Genomic DNA, 26,124 nt, shown 5'->3' on the forward strand with positions numbered 1-26,124 from the left:
TTTTCAGTTCTTCACTTTCTGCCATAAGGGTGGTGTCATCTGCATATCTGAGGTTATTGATATTTCTCCCAGCAATCTTGATTCCAGCTTGTGCTTCATGCAGCCCAGTGTTTCTCATGATGTACTCTGCATATAAGTTAAATAAGCAGGATGACAATATACAGCCTTGATGTACTCCTTTTCCTATTTGGAACCAGTCTGTTGTTCCATGTCCAGTTCTAACTGTTGCTTTATGACATGCATACAGGTTTCTCAAGAGGCAGGTCAGGTGGTCTGGTATTCCCATCTCTTTCAGAATTTTCCAGAGTTTATTGTGATCCACACAGTCAAAGGCTTTGGCATAGTCAATAAAGCAAAAATAAATGTTTTTCTGGAACTCTCTTGCTTTTTTGATGATCCAACAGATGTTGGCAATTTGATCTCTGGTTCCTCTGCCTTTTCTAAAGCCAGCTTGAACATCTGGAAGTTCATGGATCACATATTGCTGAAGCCTGGCTTGGACAATTTTGAGCATTACTTTCCTAGCATGTGAGATGAGTGCAATTGTGCAGTAGTTTGAGCATTCTTTGGGATTGGAATGAAAAGTGACCTTTTCCAGTCCTGTGGCCACTGCTGAGTTTTCCAAATTTGCTGACATATTGCATGCAGCACTTTCACAGCATCATCTTTCAGATTTGAAAGAGCACAACTGGAATTCCATCACCTCCACTAGCTTTGTTAGTAGTGATGCTTCCTAATGCCCACTTGACTTCACATTCCAGGATGTCTGGCTCTAGGTGAGTGTGAGTGATCACACCATCATCATTATCTGCCGGGAGCTGGTGAGGCATTCCACTCATGACAAAGGTCATGAGGAAGGAGGCTCGGCATACGCAAAGGCGGGATCGAGCCTCAGGAGTCCCCCCGGATATTCTCGAGCATCTACCCACCAAAAACCAGAGTCTGCCTACTTTATTGCTTTGTGCTCTCACCTCTGACTTTACTGGGGGCTGTCCCCCACCACCATCTCGCTCTCTCTGTCAAAGAGTTAACTTACAGCTCCAATTAATAAAGTTCCTGGGCAATTAGGAGTGTTTAAATCCAAACCCCTCAGATGGCTCTCTAACTCGCCTGACAAGTTTACCCGGACTCCTACAGCTATGTATACGATTGTTTACAGTCTCCCAACCTCGAGAGGCACAGGAAGCTTAAGATATTCAAATAGTTTAGAACCTCTCAGAGAGTTAGAAACTGTCAGAATAAACTAGTAAAGGATTTCATTGATGAGCCAATGCTTGTTGCAGAGTTTCCACATCCCCTGAATTGTATCCTTGAATGTGTATTAATTAATACAGTTGGTACGTAGAAAAAATAAGTAATGGCCTTGGTGTTAGTAACTTTAGACCCTTAAGGTAATAAATTCTTTCCTTTGTTGTAAACCCATTACACATCTGCCCTATAGGAATGCAATTTTATCTTCGGAAGATGGCGCCAAACCTTAAAATAATTACTCTTAGAGAAAATAAGTCTTTGTTGATAAGTCCTTGTCAAGAGTCATAAAATGTTAATAGGCCTTCTGGCCAGAAGATGATGTAAATCACCTAAACCATTTGTATATAATAAATTTGCAGGAAAGAAACCTTGGTTTTTGATAAGGATCAAAAACTACTGACTTTGCATCCCCTATTATCCTCTATGTGTAACTTAGGGTATATAAGCCCCTGTTAAAAATAAAGCTACGGGCCTTGCTCACCAACGCTTGGTCTCCCCATGTCATTCTTCCCTTTAACTTCTGGCTGAAGTCTCCGTCTGGAACGTGGATATCCTCTGCGACCATTTATCTGCCTGGGCTTCTAAGACCCACTCGAGAAGGTGTCTAATGTGGGGCACATTCCGCTATTCGAGAGGGTGCCTGCGGCCTCCATGGTCAGAGCTAACCTGGTGTCACAGGTTATACTGATTTTCCACGTAAACCAAGCTACTCAGCCTCTTTTCTCCACTGAATTTTCCTACTGAGCTATCCTCATTCTATTACTCTTATATCTCTAATTAACATTTGAATAGTCGCCTAGGCCATCTCTCCTTCGAATACCCTGGATCAGCCGGGGCTGGACCTCGGCAATTATTCAGGTTGTGAAGATCTTTTTTGTATAGTTCTATGTATTCTTGCCACCTCTTCTTAATATCTTCTGCTTCTGTTAGGTCCATACCATTTCTATCCTTTATTGACCCCATCTTTGCATAAAATGTTCCCTTGGTATCTCTAATTTTCTTGAAGAGATCTCTAGTCTTTCCAATTCTGTTGTTTTCCTCTATTTCTTTGCATTGATCACTGAGAAAGGCTTTCTTATCTCCTTGCTATTCTTTGGAACCCTGCATTCAAATGGGTATCTTTCCTTTTCTCCTTTGCTTTTTGCTTCACTTCTTTTCACACCTATTTGGAAGGCCTCCTCAGACAGCCATTTTCCTTTTTTGCATTTCTTCTTGGGGATGGTCTTGATTTCTGTCTCCTGTGCAATGTCACGAACCTCTGTCCATAGTTCATCAGGCACTCTGTCTATCAGATCTAGTCCCTTAAATCTACTTCTCACTTCCACTGTATAGTCATAAGGGACTTGATTTAGATCATACATGAATGGTCTAGTGGTTTTGCCCACTTTCTTAAATTTAAGTCTGAATTTGGCAATAAGGAGTTCATGATCTGAGCTACAGTCAGCTCTCAGTCTTGTTTTTGCTGCCTGTATAGAGCTTTTCCATCTTTGGCTGCAACAAATATAATCAATATGATTTCGGTGTTGACCATCTGGTGATGTCCATGTGTAGAATCTTCTCTTGTGTTGTTGGAAGAGGATGTTTGCTATGAAAGCGGTGACCCAGCAGTAAAGTTATCATACTCTTATTGTTCACCTTATCCATGCAGACTTTTCCTTCTGACAGTATCACAATTTTTGTTTTAACCCAAGTGTTGCTATAAGAATGAGGTAAGTAAGTTGTTGTATCCCTAAATCTATCCCTGTGCTGTGCTTAGTCACTCAGTCATGTCAGACTGTTTGTGACCCCCATGGACTATAGCCCACCAGGCTCCTCTGCCCATAGGATTTTTCAAGCAAGAATACTGGAGTGGCTTGCCATGCCCTCCTCCAAGGGATCTTCCCAATCCAGGGATCAAACCCAGATCTCCCACACTGCAGGCAGATTTTTTACCATCTGAGTCACCAAGGAAGGCCAAATCTATCCCGAAGTAAAAGCAAAACAAAATTCTTTCTGGAGGATTTCTACAATTTCTTCAATGTCTAACTTTAAAACAAACACTTAAATAAAATAGATCTCGTGAAAAACAGAAAGGAAAAAGGAGGCATTGGAAAGAATTTCCCAGATTTTTCACCTGCTAGATTTACCTGACAGAGAATTTAAATAGCCATGATTAAAGTGTTTATGGAAATAATAAACAAAATGTGTATCTTTGCAGAGGAATAACAAAAGTGAAGTACTTCTAGAGCTGAAAAATGTGTTAGCTGAAATTAAAAACTAAAGAATAATAGTAGTCATGCACTAGCTCAGCATAAGGTGGAAACATCACAGTGCAAGATCAGAGGATAGTCTTCAATGTAGAAATTCAGGTCACATGACAAGAGTTCTGGTGACATTGTTGTATAGAAGATTTTCCCCCAAAATTTAGCCCAGTTCAGTTCAGTCACTCAGTCATGTCCAACTCTTTGTGACCCCATTGGCTGCACCTCGCCAGACTTCCCTGTCCATCACCAACTCCTGGAGCTTGCTCAAACTCATGTCCATCAAGTCGGTGATGCCATCCAACCATCTCATCCTCTGTCATCCCTTTCTTCTCCCACCCTCAATCTTACAGCATCAGGGTCTTTTCCAATGAGTCAATTCTTCTCATCAGGTAGCCAAAGTATTGCAGCTTCAGCTTCAGAATCAGTCCTTCCAATAAATATTCAGGACTGATTTCCATTAGGACCTACTGGTTTGATCTCCTTGCAGTCCAGGGGACTCAGAGCAGTCTTCTCTAACACCACAGTTCAAAAGCATCAATTCGTTGGCGCTCAGCCTTCTTTATGGTCCAACTCTTACATCCATAAATGCCTACTGGAAAAGCCACAGATTTGACCAAATGGACAATTGTCAGCAAAGTAATGTCTCTGCTTTTTAATATGCTATCTAGGTTTGTCGGAGAAGGCAATGGCACCCCACTCCAGTACTCTTGCCTGGAGAATCCCATGGGTGGAGGAGCCTGGTAGGCTGCAGTCCATGGAGTCGCTAAAGAGTCGGACACGACTGAGCGACTTCACTTTCACTTTTCACTTTCATGCATTGGAGAAAGAAACGGCAACCCACTCCAGTGTTCTTGCCTGGAGAATCCCAGGGAAGTGGGAGCCTGGTGGGCTGCCGTCTCTGGGGTCGCAAAGAGTCAGACACGACTGAAGTGACTTAGCAGCAGCAGGTTTGTCATCGCTTTTCTTCCAAGAAGCAGATGTCTTTTAATTTCATGGCTGCAGTCACCATCTACAGTGATTTTGGAGCCCAAGAAAATAAAATCTGTCACTGTTTCCATTGTTTCCCCATCTATTTGCCATGAAGTGATGGGACTGGATGCCTTGATCTTAGTTTTTTGAATGTTGAGTTTTAAGCCAGCTTTTTCACTCTACTCTTTCACTTTCATCAAGAGGCTCTTCAGCTCCTCTTTGCTTTCTGCCATAAAGGTGGTGTCATCAGCATATCTGAGGTTATTGATATTTCTCCTGGCAATCTTGATTCCAGCTTGTGCTTCATCAGCCCAGCAGTTCACATGATACACTCTGCATATAAGTTAAATAAGCAGGGTGACAACATACAGCCTTGACATACACCTTTCCCAGTTTGGAACCAGTCTCTTTTTCCATGTCCAGTTCTAACTATTGCTTCTTGATCTGCATACAGGAGGCAGGTCAGGGGGTCTGGTATTCCCATCTCTTTCAGAATTTTCCACAATTTGTCATGATCCACACAGTCAAAGGTTTGGCATGGTCAATAAAGCAGAAGTAGATGTTTTTCTGGAACTCTCTTGCTTTTTCTGTGATTCAACAGATGTTAGCAATTTGATGAACATGAAAAGGAAAAACTTTTAGCTGAAGAAAAAGAATATATACTTCATTTTGCTTATGACTTTGGGTCATTAATCAGAAAAAGACTCAGTTTGGCAGTCTTCCAGTGGGGTCTTTCAGTGCTGCAATTAGATGTCACCTGGGGCTGAAGTCATTTAAAGACTTGACTGAACTCTGGTTCTGTAAGGAAATTCCCAGAAGTGTCCTAAGGGTAAAGGAACATCATGGCTTCAACTTAATTCAGAAGGATTTTACATATTCAGGAAGAAATGGGGCAAAAGGGGAATCGAGAAGGAAAGACACTCAGACACACACAGAGATTAAGCAAAATATTGATACTAACATTTAGAAACCCAGGTAAAGGTCATAAAGGAATTTTTATATAACTTTCCCAACATTTTACTGTCTCAAATGACATCAAAATTTTAAAAATTAAAAGATGAAAACAACTCAAAGAGAATTCATTGCCAGGACACTTCCACAAAAATACTCATGACATCAAAAATAAAATACCTAGGAGAAATCCTAGTAGAAGATGGGCAAAATCTCTGAGAAAAATTCAAGATCTAACTGAATGGAGGGATGTATTCTGTCAATGATTTGGAAAACTCAACATTGTCAATGTCAATCATCCTCAAATTTCTTTGTCTCCTCTCAAATTTTTAAATGTAATCCCAGTGAAAGTACCCTTAAGCTTTTCTTTTGGCAAAAATGACAAGCTGATTTCTAAATTGATACAAAATACAAGCAACCAAGAATGACCATCACAGTTGCTAAGAAAAGCAACAAAGTTAGAGGAGTTAATATAAAGTAACTCTTGTAAATTAAAGTTATTAAGACTAACTACAAAGTTTGAAACTCTGCTCCTGCTGCTGCTAAGTCACTTTAGTCGTGTCCAACTCTGTGCAACCCCATAGATGGCAGCCCACCAGGCTCCCCCGTCCCTGGGATTCTCCAGGCAAGAACACTGGAGTGGGTTGCCATTTCCTTCTCCAATGCATGAAAGTGAAAAGTGAAAGTGAGGTCACTCAGTCGTATCCGACTCTTCGCGATCCCATGGACTGCAGCCTACCAGGCTCCTCCGTCCATAGGATTTTCCAGGCAAGAGTACTGGAGTGGGTTGCCATTGCCTTCTCCATTGAAACTCTGGGAGATAGTAAAGGACACGGAAGCCTGGTGAGCTGTAGTTCATGGGTCACAAAGAGTCACACATGACTTAGCGATTGAACAACAACAATGACAAAGTTATGATAATTAAGAAAATGCAGTAATGGTGCAAGGATAGACAAATGATCACATGGAACAGAATAGAGAGTCTTAAAAAGGACAGACATACTTGCCCTTCTGCTTATGACAAAGGCGGCACTGAAGTGGGGAAAAGAATCTTTTCAGAAAAAGATTGAGTAATTGGATGTCCATATGAAACCTGACCCTCTTCTTACACCGATATCAATCCCAGAAGGAATGCACAATTATATGCAAGAGAAAAAGAATAAAATTTCCATAAGACGCTCTTGGAGAATGTTTTTATGATCTTGAAGTAGGCAAAAATTCTTTTTTAAAGGCTATAAGAAGCATTAAATATACAGGAAAAAGTTGGCAAGTTATGTTTCCATAAGATTAAGAAATGAGTTCATCAAAGGACACCATTCGATTAAGAAAAAGAAAATAAAAGACCAAGGGTTAAACATGGAAAGTAAGTAACACATATTTGCATCCAAAGACATTGTCATGGTATGTTGTAATATCATATTTGTAATAGTCAAGAACTGGAAACAACTCAGATTTAAACTGTCAGTAGAATTGATCAGTACATGGCCATGTGATCATTCAAAGTCATACTCTACAGTAATTAAAAAAAAATAAAGTGCTACAATATACAACATCATGAGTGAATCCCAAACATAATCTTGAGTCTAAAGAAATTAGATACAAAAGATGCATCATACTGCATCATTTTATATAAAGTTCAAAAATTGATAAAACTTTCTACGTTAGTAGAAGTTCAGTAAGTGCTTTTTCCTGTCGAGAGGAGACGACAGTGACTGTGGTGCTGGGGACATTCTCTCTGTTGCTCTGGGTTGGGGTTCATACTGAGGTCTATACTTACTGCTCCTACACTGTTTTCTATGATTATAAGTAAGCAACAATGTTGCTTAAAAATATATTATTCCCCTTCACACTTCTTGCCCTGGCCTGAAAAATGAAGGAACAATGAGAAGATCCATATTTCACCATGAAATATCTGACTTTGAAGTCCATTTTCCCTCACTCTCTGCTCTTGGAAACATTTCACTCCAGGAGCATCTTGAGTACCAGTAGCCCTTTCTTCTCTCTTACCTGAGCAGATCACAGAGGCTGTGTTGCCATGGGAACAGTCAGGACCACCCAGGGCAGTCACAGGACAACTCCACAGGAAGGACTCAGCCCCTGAGCAGTGAAATCGGGCTGTTAGGATCTGATCATCTTCTTCCACCAAGTGTGGTCCTCCAGGGGTGGAGATGGCAACTCCACAGCCGAGCTGACGACAGATAACATTGGCATTGGCCAGACTCCAGTGGGAGGCACAGAGCGCTCTCCATCGTCCGGAAATCTTCATCTCCACCTGCCCCTCACACTGAGAGGAGCCATTTGTCATGAGCCGGACTTCTGAGTATGCTGGTAGAAGAAGACAGAGTTTCAGCAAAATCACATTACTTTCTCACCTGAATAGGGTGTTCACAGATGTGAAAGGCCTGACCTGCATCTCACCTGAACAAACAACCTGAGCAGCTCCACTGTGGTGACAAGTGCCCCCTGGACAGGGCACTCTGGGGCAGACTGAGAGCTCAGGCTCCTCCCCCTCACACCTGAACTCTTCAGCCCAGACCTGGGCACTGGACTCTCTGAAGAGCTCATGTCCCAGGACAGACACAGCCTTGCCACAACCCAACTCTGCACAGATGATCTGGGCAGTGGCAAGTGTGAAGTTCCCATCAGACACTGGGATCCAAGCTTCTCCAGAATGCACTTCTACTCGCCCTGAGCAGGGTCCATCCCCTCCAGCCAGACGCACAAATCCTAAGAGGAAACAACAAAACCAGTGTTCATGGTACTGACTTGAAACTGCACATTACAGGCCGTGGTGTGAAAGTTTTTCTTTTTAGAAGTGGAACATGTAGAGAGTCTTTGATAGTTAGTGTCCTACTGAATTTTCTTGAGCAGGTTTCTAAACAGAAATTCAGGAGGATTACAAGGTCAGTTTGGAGTGGCTGAATCCTAAGAACATACACTTTGAGACTGGTTAGAAATTTGAATTCCTCGGTCTAGGAGCCTAGAAACTACAGAGCCCAATTCAGATCATTGGAATGGCTGAATACTGGAAACACATCTTTTAGCATTGGTTGGAGAAGTGAATTTCTCATTTAGCAGCCTAATACCTACAGATCCAAGGATAATGTGTAATATGCCAGCACTTGAAAGTAGAGATATGCAGAACGGAACCCACCCAGAGAAACATGGGCTATGATATGAGAGACCTAGCATCCAGACAAGCTTAGAAAGCTTTCCTGGAACTTGTGGGGCTAATATTCTGATCAGTTTTCTCTCCCAGGAGCTAGTTCTCAAGTGACTTAGGTGAGGGAAAGTCTTGAGGCTGGATCCATGAGGGGATGCCAACCTGTAGATGGGTGACGCCTCCAGAGAAGAAATATGGACATTATTACTAATTCGTGTTTATGTCATCACATCTTGTCTTTTCAATGGCAAAAATTCCATTAATTTCTTCAGTGACCTTAGTGGGAAAGAAGATGAGTTAAGAAAACTCAGAGAGTCACAGAGAGAGAGTCCCAGCCATCTCTCTTGAAATCCTAGGATTTGTCAAAGGACCTGGTAGAGTGTGTGTTCTCAGTGGGACCTTACCAGACAGCTGAGTTTCCAGATCATCTCCTATTAAAGGTTTTTCTTCTGAAACAGGACTCATAGAAAATGCTAATTGATTTTAATACTATCATTGTACTAATTCTAACAACAGAACAATATGCATTCTTCTCAAGCACAAATGAAATATTCTCCAGGCTAGGTTACAAATAAGTCTTAACAAATTCAAAAATATTAAAATAATATCTTTCATGACCATAAAGGAATGGAAATAAAACTCAATAGTAATAAGGAAACAGGAAATTCATGAATATATAAAAATTAAACCACACTCTTCTATTTTAAGACTGTTTTCTCTATTTCTATTAAGAATGCCATTGGGATTTAGATAGGAATTGCATTAAATCTGTAGATCACTTTGACAAGTACAGGCATTTTAACAATATTACTTCTTCCAGCCCAGAAGCACAGAATGACTTTCCATTGATTATATTGTCTTTAATTTCTTTCATGCATGTTTTACAATTCTAAAAGAAGATGGCATGTTGAATGGTTTACAATTCTAAAAGGAGGAAGAAGAAGGAGAAGGAGGAGGAAGTGAGCAAACAAGCCATCATTTGGAGAGTTCCAAGTTGAAAAAGCCTCAATACAGACAAAATATGTAAATATTTGTGGGAAACACTTGTTGAATAGGTTGTTAGCATATTACATCACCCTCTGCTCCTCCCATCTACCACTTAAGCTGCTATCCTTTTTCATTTCTCCCACTTCAGACAAGCAAACACAATTTTAAAAGACACAGATGAATGGAAAAGAAAATCAGAAAGGATAGCTACTGCTGTAGAAGTAGGGTGTAGGTGGGGCATACGGCAGGCAAGGTGGGATCAAGGAAGTTTTAAAACTAAAGGAGAGAAAAATAAAAGTTTTTTTTTTTTATTAAAAATAAAAGTTCATCATTTGGTCATTAGAGGAACACATTTTGAACAGAATGAAAATAACCCAATGAAAAAACTTTATTTGATTCATCAAGTACAATTCCCTGATTTTTAGATGTGTTCTGATTATTTATTTCTAAAGTTCTTACTGGTAAAGGACTGCTTAGTGATGCCCAACATCCAACCAGAAAATTATTAGAATTTCCAAAGGGGAAAAATGTAACCCATAACACATTTTAAAAAATAATCATTTAAATCAACTTCAGAAATTACAGAAATGATTGAATTGGCTGAAGATATCTTTAAACCACTAATATCAATATGCTTAATGAACAATCAAAATAAACAGGGAGGAAAACTAGGAAAAATAAACAAATGAGACTTCTAAAACTGAAAAAATATAGTATTGGAATGAACAATTATTTGGATTAATTACACAAGAGACTAGACATTGCAGAATAGAAGAACTGGGAAGTAAAACACAGCAGTAGAGACTATCTAAACTGAACCAAAGAGAGTAAAAAGGCAGAAAAATATGAATGGAAACTCCATGGCATGTAGGATAATATAAAAATATATAAAATATGCATATTTGGAGATTCAGAATAAGGGCTATGCTGAAAAATATTAAGAAAAGATAAATGAAATCTTTTCCAAATTTATTGAAAACTATAAATCCACTGATTCAAAAAGCTAAACAAACCCCGAACAAGGTAACGAAATCATTCTCAGAAAACATGACAATGTAAATACTGAAATTCAGTGGTAAACAAACAAACAAACAAAAATATCTTAAGAGCAGCCAGGGAAATTTGACACACTATATACAGCAGAACAAAAGGATAAGTATTATTTACTGACTTTTTGTTGGAGGCAGTGAAAGTCAGATGACAATGTAAAAACATATTTAAAGTATTGGGGTTGGGCATTTGTTACTCTAGAATTGAATCACCTATAAAAATACTTTTCAAAACTGAATGAAAATTAAGATGACTTCAGATAAATGAAAAATGATAGAATTGGAGGCCACCAGACACACACTACACAAAACTGCCTCAGAAAGTTCTTCAAGCTAAAGGGACATGACAGCAGATGAAACCATGGATCCACTCAAAGGTATAGAGTCTGTGCTAGATGTTGATTCTCTATTAGAAGATTTAAAGCAAAAATATTAGCAACAAACTACAAGATTCATAATAAATTTATAAGTAGAACGTATGACAATGACAGCACCAATGACCAAAGTGGAAGAAAAGTATAGTGACTGACATTGCATGTTGTGACATAACGTCATTTCAAGGTAGAATGTAATTAAAGATTAGTAATTCAACATGGGCTTCCCCAGTGGTTCAGTGGCGAACAATCCATCTGCCAATGCAGGAGATGCGGTTTTGATCCCAGGTCTAGGAAAATCCCACATACCATGGAGCAACTAAGCCCATGCACCACAGTGAACCTGTGCTCTAGAGCCCGGGAGCCACGACTACTGAAGCTTGAGCACCGTAGAGCCTTGCTCACAGCAAGAGAGGTCACAGCAAGAGAGGCCACCGCAGTGAGAACCTCATGCACTGCAACTAGAGAGTAGCCTCTGATCTCCGTAGCTAGAGAAAAATCTATGCAGCAATGAAGACCCAGCACAGCCAAAAATAAATAAAAATTATTTTAAAATTAAAAAAAAAATCAACATTATTATCACCTAAAAATCTGATATGATTAATAAGCCAATAGAGTTTTAAGATAAAATAATACACTCAATGATTAAAATAGGAACAAAGATATAACAAATAGCAGGCAAGTACACTTAAACACAATTATATCAATAATTACATTAAAGGTAAATAATTTAAGTACTCCAAATAAAAAACAAGATGATCAGACCAGATAAAATAAGACAAAACAATATACTGCCTATAAATACATATGTGTTTGAATATAAACACAGAAACATATTAAAAAGGTAAAAAATTATATACTATGCAAACACAAATCAGAGAAGGCTGTATACAGTATCTATATTAATATCATACAAAGTCAGACTATAAGACAAAGAATACATTCAGAAAAAAAGAAACATTTTATGGTAATAAAATACAAAAGAAATTATATACTAGCAAATCTGGTGGCTTAAAAATAAAATGATGCTTGGAAGAAAATTTAGAACCTTGATGCTTCCTTGATACCTACATTAGAATAAACATAGAAACAGAAGAAAATGATCCAAGACTCAAGAATCTACAAAAGCAACAACAATCATAACTGGAAAGTGAAAGTCGCTCAGTCGTGTCTGACTCTATGACCTCGTGGTCTATACAGTCCATGGAACTCTCCAAGCCAGAATACTGGAGTGGGTAGCCTTTCCCTTCTCCAGGGGATCTTCCCAACCCAGGGATTGAACCCAGGTGCCGCGCATTGCAGGCAGATTCTTTACCAGCTGAGCCATAAGGGAAGCCCAAGAAAACTGGAGTGGGTAGCCTATCCCTTCTCCAGGGGATCTTCCTGACCCAGGAATCAAACAGGGGTCTCCTGCATTGCAGGCAGACTGTTTACCAGCTGAGCTATCACAGAAAATCATAACTGAAAAAGAGGAGTGAAAACTGAGTACAGAAATCAATTAAGTAGAAAGCAAATACAAATCAAAAAAATCAATAGGGTCCATTAGTGATTCTCTTAAAAAGAACATTAACACGGATAATCTTCTAGCAAAACCAATTAAGAAAAAAGAGGGAACACAAATTAACAACACCAGTAACAAAAGAAGGAATATCATTATAGATCTTCCCAACATTTAAAGATAAGAGATATGAACCAGTGTTATTCTAAATTGAAATTTTTTTGTAAAGTGGGCCTAGTCCTTGAAAATGCATTACTTGTGGAACGCAACTCACCGAAATCTGATACAAAAAAAGAGAAAAATATGAGTAAACTTATATTTGTTAAATAAACAGAATCCGTATTATAAAAACTTTCCTCTAAGAAAACTGCAACCTCCAAATGCTAGCACTTCCACAGAGCTCAGAAATGACTCCCACAACAGGGTAAAGGAAGAGAGGGAGGGAAAGAATGAGGGCAGGAAGGAAGTGTAACACAGAGGCTGTGGTGAATGTACGAGTTGACCTGCATCTTTCCAACCCTCCCCTCCTGCAATCCTCGAATCTTCATCCCCTCACCATTTTGCACTTCAGTACTGTAGTACCTGGTGGCTCAGAAGATTATCAAGACTCTGCCTGCAACAAAGGAGACCCAGGTTTGATACCTGGGTGAAGATGATCCCCTGGAGAAGGAAATGGCAACCCACTCCAGTATTCTTACCTGGAGAATCCCATGGACAGAGGAGCCTGGTGGACTAGGGTCCATGGTGTCACAAAGAGTAGGACAGGACTGAAGCAACTTGGAACACTTGCACCACAGTCCTTCTCAATTTGTTTAGCCCCTCATTGAAATCTCCTCCTTATTTCAAACAAGCTTCTCTACAGTCTTCTCTAGTCATTGTTTCTACTCTAGATTTCTCCTAAACACAGTACTCCACTTCCAACAATCCACTACTGAGGCTGAAATTTCTCTTCCATACCTGACTCCTAAGATTAAGCAGAAGAAACTCCAAGAGTTCGATTTTGATTAAGATAATGAAAAGACAAGCTATTCTAATCTTATCTCTACTAAATCACCACCACTTAACTTCATCATTAAAACATGTCTGAAAATACAGAAAAGACAGACCAAGGGGAGGGAACTAGTGACAAAAAGAGAAACAGAAGGAACCTGGAACCATTCATAAAAATGTGAGAGCCTAAGTTAGAGCAATGGTAGTCAGGGAGTACAAACCACAAGCAGTGTTTAAATATCAGAGCATTCTCCAATTCTTTACTTTTAAGTGTATCTTAACTGGAATTAATATCAAGACATCAATCTTCTTAGGATGACAACATTCGGAGTTCTAATTTCACAGAAAGTTCAAACATCACACACTCCATTTTCATTCAGATGCTGATTTATCAAAATATGGTAGAGACACCTGTAGTGTTTCCACAAATTTATCTGCAGTTGGAACCATGATTAGGACATTGTGACAATGACAAAGGTTACTTGAGATGCCAGAAAACAGGTTTGCTTAAAGCAAAAGTTTCTAACTAAAATTTAAAAGCACCTTGAAAATAATTATTTTTAATAAGAATAATAAAGAGAATGGAAGAAAACTTTTGAAGAGATGAATAGATTTATGACATAGTGCTGTAATGGTTTCACAAATGCATACTTACCAAGCAGTTTTGTATGTCAGTCATACCTCAATAAAGTACCTTTTAAAAAGGAAAAGAATTGTTTTCTTAAGGGCTTCAACTAGAATCATCAAAGATCTGCTGAAGGTGAGATTAGAAAAGATCACTTTTCCAATGATCTTCCTCAATATAAATACCCAAGAGCTGATTAGCTGTGGCTGCTAAAGAACTACTGCAGATGTCCTCAGGGCTCCCTTGTCCCATGATCACATCAGACGGAGTGATTCTTGCCTAAGACCAGCTCCCTATCTTCCTCCAGTCCAGCTGCTCTGATGGGATTAATATCCTGAACATCTAATCCACAATTATGATAACAACTAGAAGCCTCTCTGTCAAATACTGTGACCACCCACCCACACCCTAGTTTCACTGCTGTCTTTACTGCATCCACCTTGGCACAGGTCAAACACATAGACAACACTGAGCACTTCTTAGGAGTCACTTCAGGTCCTCTTAGCTTCACTGCTTCTTATACGTGATGCACTTCAGCTGCTGTGTTGTAAACTTCAAGCCTGCATTTTTCTGCTCCCTCAACATCCCTGCAAATGTGATGTGAGCTCCCCACTGTTGATCAGGTGCACCAGTGTGATGAGATTGTTTTCTGCCACAAGTCCCACTTTGGCTTCCTCTGACTGTGACCTAGAGACATTTAAATGCACCAGTGAAATCCCTTCACACCTTTTCCTTGTGTAACTGCACCCTGACCCCTAGTATGGTCACTTGTCCGAGGGTCTTCACATGCCATTTGGGGTCAGGATTGCTTGGTTGAGCATTTTCTATTGTCACATCCTCCACATAACAACATGGAGCAGAGTGACTCTTTTAGACCCTATGAGTATGGTAAACCTTGTTGCCCACAACTCTTCTGTGACCCCCCCCCCACCATGTTGCCACACCCTAGTGACCATTACATCAAAGAAAACAGAATAATTACCATGATGAGACTACGTCACAGAAGTCGAACCCAGAAGCTGTATCTGTATGAAACTTTTGACCTCACCTCTCTGTCTCCTGTGACACATCACAAAGATCCTTTATCCAAGTATGCTCTAAAGGCTGTATCCATAATCTCAGTCATTCTGGTAATAAGACAGAGGCTTTTCCTGCTAGAGATCCCCACACAGACCAGACAGGACTTACCTGAGCAGACTACTCCAGCATCATCGTCATGGGAATAGCTATCATTACGATAGTCTTTAATATTAGAATGCTCACAGTCACTGACAGTTGACTCTGTCCCTTCACAGGAAGTATAGAAAAGCCAAATGGGGCCAAGTCCTGGCCCAAAATAAGCCCCTCCAGGAAAACCAATGGCAGCTCCACACCCCAGCTGTCTGCACACGACAGATGCATCCTTCAATCTCCACCCATGAGCATACACTGTGCCCCATTCTCCTTGGTGCTTCACTTCCACTCTCCCCTCACAGCGATGGGCTCCATCCTTCAACCTCAGCTCCAGAGCTGCAAGAGAGACACGGACACAGGACACAGGAGAGATTTTAGGAGACCATGTAGTGGTGTATGTTTAAAATGTAAGCTCTCTGAGGAGTAAAAGAGTGCATGGGATATAGTTTATTGACCTCTGTGGTATAAACATTCCCACCGTGGCTAACTCTAAGCTCCCGATGTGCCATCATTGAATGTGGGGCAGGAAGGGATGCACCAGGTGTTTCTCATGAGCCTGTAGAACCAGCTCCAGGGACACCACCGAGGACAGGCCTTCAGGGACTCTGGATGCTGCCCTCCCTGTAGATGTGCCCAAGGCTACTAGGGCCCAGCTTCCCCATCAGTTACAGCTCGTGGCCCCGGATCCAGGGAGGAATTGTCCCTCTCCTTCCCTGTCCATAGGGAGCATCTCATCCAGCTCAGGAACTGAGGGCTGAGGTAACAGGCTCTGAAATGTCCTGGCTATTCCTGCCACCTGGTGTTCATGTTCTTGTGTAATCCTCACTCGAATGTACCTAGTAACACACTTCTAACAAGTGGAATTTGACAAAAGTGATCAAATGTCACTTTAGCGATTAAGTTTTAAGATGACTCTGGTTTCTGCATTAAAAAGGAGTTCATTTGTAGGAACATTATAGATGGAGACATTACTAGTGTTCAACAACATTTAAAATTCTCTTTTTATGAGCATGTGGAAATAGTAATACTTCCTTGCCTATTTGAAGTTAAGCATAACCATGTGATCTGGCTCATTCAACAAAGTGGCAGAACAAATGATGTCACTTCCACATAGAAACATTTAAGAGCCAGTATATTTTTCTACCACAGTGAATACTGCAGCCTTGTATCATAGTGGGATATAATACAATGGTGGAGAATCCAACAACTTGAGCGCTTGAAGAATTACGATAGCAGAAGTCCTGCCAAAGTGAACAGAACATGTTATATTAGGATAAATTTTGTTTTTTGTTTTTTTTACTGCACCATACCTAGCTTACTTTTACTAAAATGGAAAATAACAGCAGAAAATTGACAGAAAGAAAAATACTAAGATAAAGACTAGGTATATAAAATTGAGAAACACCTGTACTAACATCTAAAACCCCAAGAACAAAAAGAGATGTCAGGGTAGAGTAGACTGAAGCCTTAGATTTACTGAAAGAGAAAAATAAAATCACCAATCTAAAATTCCATACTCAAAACCATTCTCTCAAAGAATAAAGACCTCAAATGTGCCATTACCAAAATGCTGATGTAGGAGACAGCAGCCTCCATCCTATGAAAAAAAGACCAAACTTAGACAGCAATCAGTAACAAAAACAGCTCCAGAAGATCTGAGTACCCTAAGAAGTTTGACCATGCCAAGATACTATCATTTTGGAGGCATCATTACATCCTCCAAACCAGAATTACTCAGTGTCAAGGGTGCCAGGAAAGTTCCTCTCACCAGGAGGGTAAGAGCAGGCTGAGTAACCAGTGTCCCTAGCCTTTGGGGGCACCATATGAAAGTCCTGCTTCAGGTTCACTTCACGCAGACCTGCAAAGCTGAGCCAGTCTTATAGAGATGGCTAGGCATAAGAAAGAAGAGCAAAGGACCAATAGCAACCACATGGCAGGAGAAATCACAGTTCACAGTGACGTGCTCTGCAGACAGATGCAGCAGATTTTACCCCTGAAAGAATTAATAACAGCACAGATGATGGTTCCTGGTAGTCAGTCATGTATGGATGTGAGAGCTGGACGGTAAATAAGGCTGAGCCCTGAAGAATCGATGCTTTCAAACTGTGGTGCTAGAGAAGACTCGAGAGTTCTTCGGACAGGGAGGAGATAGAACCAGTCAATCCTAAAGGAAATCCACCCTGAATATTTATTTAAAAGACTGATGCTGGAGCTGAAGCTCCAATCTTTGGCCACCTGGTGCAAAGAACTAACTCTTTGGAAAAGACCCTGATGCTGGGAAAGACTGAAGGACAAGGAGAAGAGCAGCACAGGATCAGATGTTAGATAGCATCACCAACTCAATGGACATGAGTTTGAGCAATGAGCCATTGTTGGTCTTGGCCTTGGCTGCCTTCCTAGGCCTTCCCACAACCTGTGCACCTGCAACCATAAACTCCCCAACAGAGGCACCTGCAACAGGCCCCCAAAGCCAAATGTGTGCACACCATTGGCTCTGGCCACCACCATCGCTGGTCATGACCCTAGGCTCTGGAACCAGAGGCACTGCTGAGAACACTAACTACCATTCCAGTGACAGCAGACCCCTTGCAACACTTGCCAAACACCACACAGTTGTCAATGCTGTGGACATCAGCAGCCTGAGCCAAACAGCCTCATGCCCTCCCAGACCCAGTGCCACCTTATGCCTCTGCACTTGGCACCCTGCAGTACATTCCAGTGTGCCACTACCCAGAAGTGAAAGGCTTTCTCTACTGAATCAGGACATAGAGTCTGGCAGAGGTGACAGCTTTTTTAAATGTGCAGACATCTACAAGAAAATAAGACATCAAGAAGAATCTGGGGGAAAAAAATCCCACCAAAGGAATACAGTAAACCTCTTGTAACCAGCTCAAATTAATGGAGATCCAAGAATTGCCTGATAAAGAATTCAAAATAATACTTCAAAAGATGCTCAGAGAGTTACAAGAGAATTCAAATATTTATTGATAACAGGAAAATAATACAAATAAAATAAGAGCAATAAAGACATATACTATTTTTTAAAAAAGGAACTAACCAGATATTTTGAAGCTGAATAATAAATGAATGTGTTTTCCAGGTGACGCTAGTGGTAAAGAACCCGTCTGCCAGTGCAGGAGATGTAAGAGACTCAGGTTCGATCCCTGGGTCTGGAAGATCCCCTGGAGGAGTACATAGCAACCCACTCCAGTATTCTTGCCTGGTGAATCCCATGGACAAAAGACCCTGGTGGGCTACAGTCCATGGGCTTACAAAGAGTCACACATGATGGAGTTGATTTAGCATGAACACAATACAATGAGTAAACTGAAGAATTCACTTCAGAGATTCAACAACAAACTTGACCAAGGAAAAGAAAAAAAAAAAAAGAACCAAAAAGTTAGAAGAAAGATCAGTTGAAAGTATCCAATTAGAGGAACAAAAAGAGAATGAAAAGAATATAGAAAGCAGTGGGAACTATGCACACCATAAAGAGAAACAATGTATTGAATGGAGTCACAGGAGAAGTGAAGGAGAAAAGAAATAATGGCTGAGGACTTGGTGAAGTGGATAAGAATACGCCTGCCAATGCAGGGGACATGAGTTCAATCCCTGGTCCAGGAAAACTCCACATGCCGCAGAGCAACTAAGCTGGTTGCCACAGCTGCTGAAACCTGTGCACCTAGAGCCTGTGCTCTGCACCAAGAGAAGCCACCATGATGAGAAGTCTGTGCACTGCAGCGAGGAGCTGCCCCTGCTTACCGCAGCTAGAGAAAGCCCACATGCAGCAAGGAGACCTAGCAAAGAAAGAAAGAAAGAAAGACAGAATTTCCCAAACCTGGAGGAAAATCTGGACATGTAAGTTCAAGAAGCTAATAAGTAACCCCAAAATTTCAATTCAAAACAACCTTCTCCAAGACGCACAGAGTAAACCATCCAAAAGCAAAGACAAAGAGAGAATTCCAAGTCTAAAGAGAAGAAAAAAATTCTGTCACCCAAGAGGACTCCCATAAGGAGGTCGGCATATTTGTCCAAAGAAACCTTGCAGACCATGAAGAAGGATTGATAACGTACTCCACTCTCACTCAGGGGAAAGCAGCTCCCAGTGGGGGACAGGAGAGGGCACGAGAGAAAGTGCTCCCTACAGAGTCACAGCAGATCCTGGGAGGGGAAAGGACCATCCCAGGCTCCCAGCACATCAGGAAATGAGTCACAGGGACTGGGGCAGGGACTTGGGAACTTAGACACCTGAGGCTATGCATCAACTGATCTCTACAGACAAGCGGTCCCCTCTCCTGGATGCGGGCTTCTCTGCTCCCTAATGACACCTGGGGGGAACAGGCGAGGCCAGCAGACAGAGCGTCTCACAGAGCCCAGTGCTGGGCAAACACGTCAACAAGCAGAGGGGAGCCTGGGGGATGGGAGCCGGAGAGAGGCAGGCAGGTGCACGATTATCTCTGATCCAGTTACAAGGAGTGGCCGTGACACCCAGCCCTGTGGACACCCTGTGTGCTTCACAGGCCAATGGACTCAGTCCATGCTCAGCAGCCCCATTCCTCTCATGCAGACAGGCTCCATCCCCCTTACACACACAGCCTCACACACTCCCACATACACACACATATTCTCACACAAATACACACAATCTCCCATGCTACTCAAACACTCCTCACACACCCTCACTCACCCTCACATACTCCTCACACACACTCACTCACCCTCACATACTCCTCACACACCCTCATACACCACTCACACACCCCTCACATACTCCACACACACACATACACACTCTTCACACCCTGACACACACAAATACATAAACTCCTCACACACATACACCCTCACACACTCCTCACACATTCACACACATACACTCCTCATACCCTCACACACACACACCCTCACACACTCCTCACCTGCACACATACACACACACACACAAACACAAGCACAGAGCCTACAGGAGCACAGACACAGGAAACACGGGGACCCAGGGGCAGTGCTCACACACCAGGCACGTGGAGCGTGTAGGAACAGCCCAGAGTCCCAGCTGGGTCAGTCGCTGAAACTTGCACACACTGGGAGCCGCTGGGACCCTAGAAGCTCCCAGAGGACAAGGGAGACAGCAGAGGGGACTCAGGCTGACCCAGCTCAGTCCAGACCAAAACTCACTGCTCTGTAAAATCTGCTGCTATGACCAGTGGACCCCCATCAGGAGACGGACCAGTATTCACAGCCGGAGTGCTTCCTTTTTGGTGAAAAACACTAAAACTGCAGCTCCACAACTCCAGACACCTTTCCCTTCATCAAGGCATCTACTCCCTGCTGTGGATCCAGGACAGAGGGGCAGCTCTTACCTTGACCACCCACCAGGGTGCCGAGGAGGAGGACACAGAGTCCCCGCAGGGAGAGGTGTCTGCCCAGAGCCATCCTGACCCCACGTCCTCAAGGTCACAGTCCCAACTGCAGGATCAGCCTGTGAGGAGGCGTCAGGGTGCCGACCGGGGTTTATATAGACCACCCCTTACACCCTCCCTCCTGAGAGCCAATAGCAACACCTTTCACCATTTCAGGCATTATCGGAGGCTGCATCTGCCACTTTCTTCAGCTCAGACACCAATGAGCTTCTGCATCTTCAACATCTCCTTATATGAGCAACACGGTCCTTTGACCTCCTGCTTCCGTGGTCCTGAGAGCCGGGCCCCATAATCAGGGCTGGCGTAGAAAACTATGAGTACCTTTCCTTCCTCTGATCACCCTGGCCAATCCCCAAGGACTGTGAGATTTTGCAGAGTCAGGTTGTGGAATCGATTGGCCCACGGGGAATAACTCTAGTGGAATCAAGCACTGATCTTCCAAGTACTGAGCTCAGGGTGGAAGCCAAGTACTAGAAGAAGGTTTGAAATACAAGAATATTTGTCAGGCCAGAAGAAAATGAGGACAAGGATTGCAGGAATTCACAGGTGACCATGTAGAGGGTGAGGTGGAAACCATTAAGTTGAGGGGATGACTCTGAAGGTCTTTCTTCTCTTCTCAGACTGATCTGGAGACTGGATCCTGGAGAAGGTGTATTTATGCTCAGTTGTGTCCTACTCTTTGTGACCCCTGGGATGTAACCCGCCAGGCTCCTCTGTCCATAGGCTTTCCCAAGCAAGAATACTAGAGTGGGTTGCCATTTCCTTCTCGAGGGGTTCCTCTAGACCCAAGGATCAAATCCATGTCTCCTGTGTCTCCTGCATTGACAGGGAGGTTCTTTATTGCTGAACCACCTGGGAAGCCCTATAAGGGATTTTCACACATGCTAAATCCCTTTCCCTTTATTGCATTTCATTTTATGTGAAATACCCCTTTCACCTAGTCAACAAATGATGCTTCAGGAGAGAAAGAGATTGCTGTTACAGGAAACAAAGAGAAAGTAGTAGTCATCATTCAACCCTAGCCCTCCAAAATAGGAGTGGGGATCTCTAGAAGAAAATATATAGCTTAGAAAGATTAACATTTTCTAAACTTCACGATTTCCCCCTTTGGAAAGGGAGAGTTTGGTTTGATAGGATTCAGAACCCACCTGTATTATTAGCTATAACTAAAGAAGATGAAAAATATTATTTAAGGGAACTGCCCCCAGAGAGAAGGATAAATAGAAAGTATTCTGCTGCACTGTGGCTGCAGGCAAGGGGCAAAGAAGAGGCAAATGAAGCAAAAAAGAGAAGAGGGTTCATTCATTCTGAGTTCAAGAGGAAAGTTGGCGGCAGGAATGGAATTCCAGGTGGACTGAGGGCACAGAGCCAAGCAGGAGGGACTGATGTCCAGTGTGGCCATTGCTGCCTTGTTGTGTCCAACTGATCAGAGAAGCCCCCAGATGCTCTCCAGAGAGTAGCCCAGGGATGTGTATAGAGACAGAGAAGGGCAGTAAGGATGCAAGACAGAGCTCCCCCATCGAAAGTCAAGGTCACTAACATACTGCCCTCATTCCTCACACTCGCTCAGGCTCAAGATTCCCATGATACACCTTCTGGTCCACACAAACCCACCGTGAGGCCCCCTCACCCTGACTCATCATTTCAGCACAAACTTGGGAAGAACCCACCTGTGACACAAACGCCCCAGAGTCCCCACCAGAGCTCAGAGATGGCGTCACACCCTTCCCCACCCACACCTGAAGGTCTTAATGAAGCCAACACGGAGGGAAGCTGTGGACCAGTCCACAGGCCTGTCACATGCCCCACTGGAAGGACCCCTCATCCGGTCAGCAGACACAGCTTCTCTGTCCTAACATACCCATCCTTCCTACTTGAGACTCAGGTAAATGAAAAGGGAAAAAAGTCAATTGAACACATGCTTTTCTCCCTCTAAATATGTTAATATTAACCTGTTATTTTATAACACTTACTTGTCCTGTGTTCCTCTGACTTCCAAGCCCCCATCTGTACATGAACCCCATCTCCTTCTGGATGCTTAGCACAGTAGTGATAATAACCAATTATAAATGTCAGAACCAGAATATAAACTCAGGTGCTAGGGTAGGAACAGGATCTGCTCAGTCACTAGAGTCGATGCTCTACTCCCCCTGGGACCCAGAGTCACCATTCCTTACCCAGTTATGGACTCTGCAGCATCACCGGAAACCAACAGACAAACACCTAGAACACAGGACGTGCTTCCTGGAGTCCAGTCATTCCTCCCACAGGATGACACAGAGATGAGTTTAGTGAACCAGGTACACGTAGTCTCACCTCAGGATTGAGACCTCGTAGGTAACATACTGTTAGGGACTCCATACCCCGTTACAAGGATGGAGTGGGCTGGAAAGAGGGGTTAACCCAGGACTGGCAGGCTGTGCCCAGGCAGCACCCTCTACCCCAGAGCTGGGGATACAGGGTCAGCATGGACCAACTCACCCTCTGATGAAGGTTCGTCTTCTCTGACACATAAGGAAATCTCAGTGTCCCATCTCATCCAAGATTTGAAGGAGGGAAGCTTTAGGGAGGACACTAACCCAGCTGTGTCCATATGAACTTTAGGGGTCAGGAGAACAGGCTCAGGAACCAGTCTTCCCTGGCCTGACTCAGAGCTCAGCCACATACCATGTGTGTGACCTTGAACAGGGTCCTTACACTCTCTCTATAGTGGCTTTGTCTGTAAAAGAAGAGTTATACTTGTGTATAGATGACAGAGTTTTGGTTAGAATTAAATGAGTTGGCATTAGTAAGAGATATAACTAGTCAACAATAGTACATCATCTTGGCGGAGAAACAATATTAGGGCCCCTCTGTCCATCCCATCCCAGGAATCCCAGGACTCTAGAACAGGAATTCAATTCTGTTACCTGGAGCCTTGACTGGAGCTGTCAGAACTCTCCCAGGAACCACATGCTGTGACGGTGATTGGGGCCAGAGTTGCGAGTCTTCCACATATCGCCCCTTCTCTCTGTGCCCCAGAGAGAGGTTCTACTGCTCATGAACCTCGACCTTACCAACTGTGAACCTCATGAATTAAGTTGTTTACTTGCTAATTTTACTTTATAAATGGACCTGGTAAAGTTCTGTGTCTAATTAACCTCCTTATCCCCAGTGCCTGCTAATTAAAAATCCTAAAAGATGTCTCTTGTATACCTGAATGAATGGATGTCAGCCAGGTATTTCACACAAATCATTTCAATCAAAAGAAATTTTTTGAGATATAATTTAACTTGATATGAAGACTTAACAGAACAATGCAAGTTGTGTCAATTGTTGTAATATTTCAATATGATTAAATGGTATAAGCTATGTATGGTTCATGTCTACACTTTTCTGCAATGAATGCAGTCAATTGCAATACCAGAAATAAGGCTAGCCCCATTCCAAGAGCAGTGCTGAGAGAGCCAGTTCTAAACAAAAATGCTGCATCTTTGTATATCCGAAGATAAAGAAGACAGACCTCAGCACACTGACAGGTGAACACCATGAAGCCTCCTGGTCTGGTTTTAATCAGATATGGCCATGTGGTCCAGATGTTTATATACTTATCTTTTGGCATATTTTCAATTCAAACCACACATAACTGTAACAGGAAGAAATTCTGTTATAAAAAAATTTAGTTTAACAGCTTCTGTATCGAATTAGAAGTACAGAAGTAAAGAGCAGGAAGAATCCTGTTCTTTAACTTAGACTGCTTATTTCATCTTATGGATTGTAAAGCAATACAATATGTACAGTTATTATGCCCATATCACCATGAAAATATGGAGGTTTCAGAGGTTAAGTAATCTCTTTGCTGGGAAAATTAATAATTAAATATCCTTGGTAGAGGGACATTTTCAGGACCAATCAGAGTGACTAATATACAAAATATTTTTGGATTAAAAAATAACTGTACAACTTTAAAAGGAAACAATTAATTGATTTGTTACACCAAAGTTTTGGAGGCCCACCTCACCATCTGTGTTCCTTGTATGGATGAGACCAAGGTTGGTAAAGGCTTCTTTACTAAAGACCACTTCATCACAAGGGCATGTGATGAGCTTGGGCATGAGCTGGCTGAGGTCCAGCCCATCCTCTCTCTTCAGCCCTTTACAGTCTATAACCAGCAACATCTAACAGAGAGCGTAGCACTGAATTGACCTCATTCATTCCTCCATAGTGCAGCTTCAGATATCTAGAGACCAGAGCAATCAAAGCTACTAAATCAAAGACAAGCAGATTCTAAATGGAAAGTGTGCAGACCAAAGACACTTCCCCACTGCTGTTGGGAAGTAAGAAACCCTCCCACCCCAGACACCATCTGGGGGAGGAGAGACAAGAAGATGTCTCCTTAAATACAGGAAAACCAGTCTCAGCAGGGAGCTTCAACTAGAGTTGACAAGATAATTATTACCATAAACCCGAGCTAACTTGGGGGACAAATTTTAAATGGGAGAGTCTGTGTTAATTTTGTGGAACTTTCAATCCATGCAAACACCACTTGCTACTGCACAGGATGAAATCAGTTATAAAAATAGTGAATATTACATTTATGCATATTTGAATTCTAGAGGACACATTTTCAAGCCCACTACAGAAAGAAAATATGTGTATCTTTCCCTGTTTTTAGATGCACAGAGTTGTCACCTCCATGAACTCTTTCTAATTCTTGCAGCTCAAAATTACTGCTGTGTCTCTTCAATCTGTAAAAACTTTCTTATTGTCTCTAAAATGGAGGTTTCTTGAGAGCAAGTATTGTGTCTTGTTCTTCAATGTCTCTATAAGGTCAAGTAAAGACATAGAGAAGGAGTATAACAAACATTGGATAAGAAATGAATGCATGAACAAATGCTGAAAATCACTATGCAGTTGGTGATACTGAGTGGGGAAGGGAGGTGGGGGCAAAATCTGACTAATCCCCCTCGGCACAGACTGAGGTGGAGTGAGGAGTCAGAGACACACCAGCCAAAGGATCCAAATAGAAAATGCCTTCAAGCCCACTCCGGGAGGGTCAGATTACATTCAATCTCTGCACAAAGCTGTACCTCAGAAGCTCCTCCAAGGTGAGAAAAAACTGACAGCACTGCTCTCAGGAGTTCTACTGAAGGATGTGGATAGACAGTAATACTTCTCAAATAGCTGTATTTCTACTCCCCGGTGACTCATTCTGGCCAATGAAACATGGGTGGTGTCACCTGTGTCACTTCTGAGTGGAGGCATGAAATGCCCAAATGTGACTCTCTAGTCTCTCTCTTTTTCCTGCCCCAGAGGCTGCATGTTCCAGATGGTGCATGTGCAAGAGCCTCACTGACCACAAACATCTGTACGTTGTGATGAGTGTGCGTGTGTCTGTATATGAGTGTGTGTGTATGTGTGCATTTGTGTCTGTGTGTGTGTATTTATATAT

The 26,124-nt window shown here is 42.2% G+C and overlaps 1 protein-coding gene across 1 annotated transcript in view; it reads right to left on the reverse strand.

Moving 5' to 3' along the window:
• CD163L1 (CD163 molecule-like 1) overlaps positions 1-20,727 on the reverse strand; it is a 63,770-nt gene extending 43,043 nt beyond the window's left edge. Inside the window, 4 exon segments of the mRNA NM_176651.2 lie at positions 7,422-7,739; positions 7,833-8,141; positions 15,289-15,609; positions 20,634-20,727. Of these exon segments, the coding sequence (NP_788824.2) occupies positions 7,422-7,739; positions 7,833-8,141; positions 15,289-15,609; positions 20,634-20,706 (1,021 nt within the window). The 5' untranslated portion in view covers positions 20,707-20,727.
• Positions 20,728-26,124: the final 5,397 nt, after the last annotated feature.

Source organism: Bos taurus, chromosome 5, assembly GCF_002263795.3.
Source record: "Bos taurus isolate L1 Dominette 01449 registration number 42190680 breed Hereford chromosome 5, ARS-UCD2.0, whole genome shotgun sequence".
Classification (NCBI taxonomy): domain Eukaryota; kingdom Metazoa; phylum Chordata; class Mammalia; order Artiodactyla; family Bovidae; genus Bos; species Bos taurus.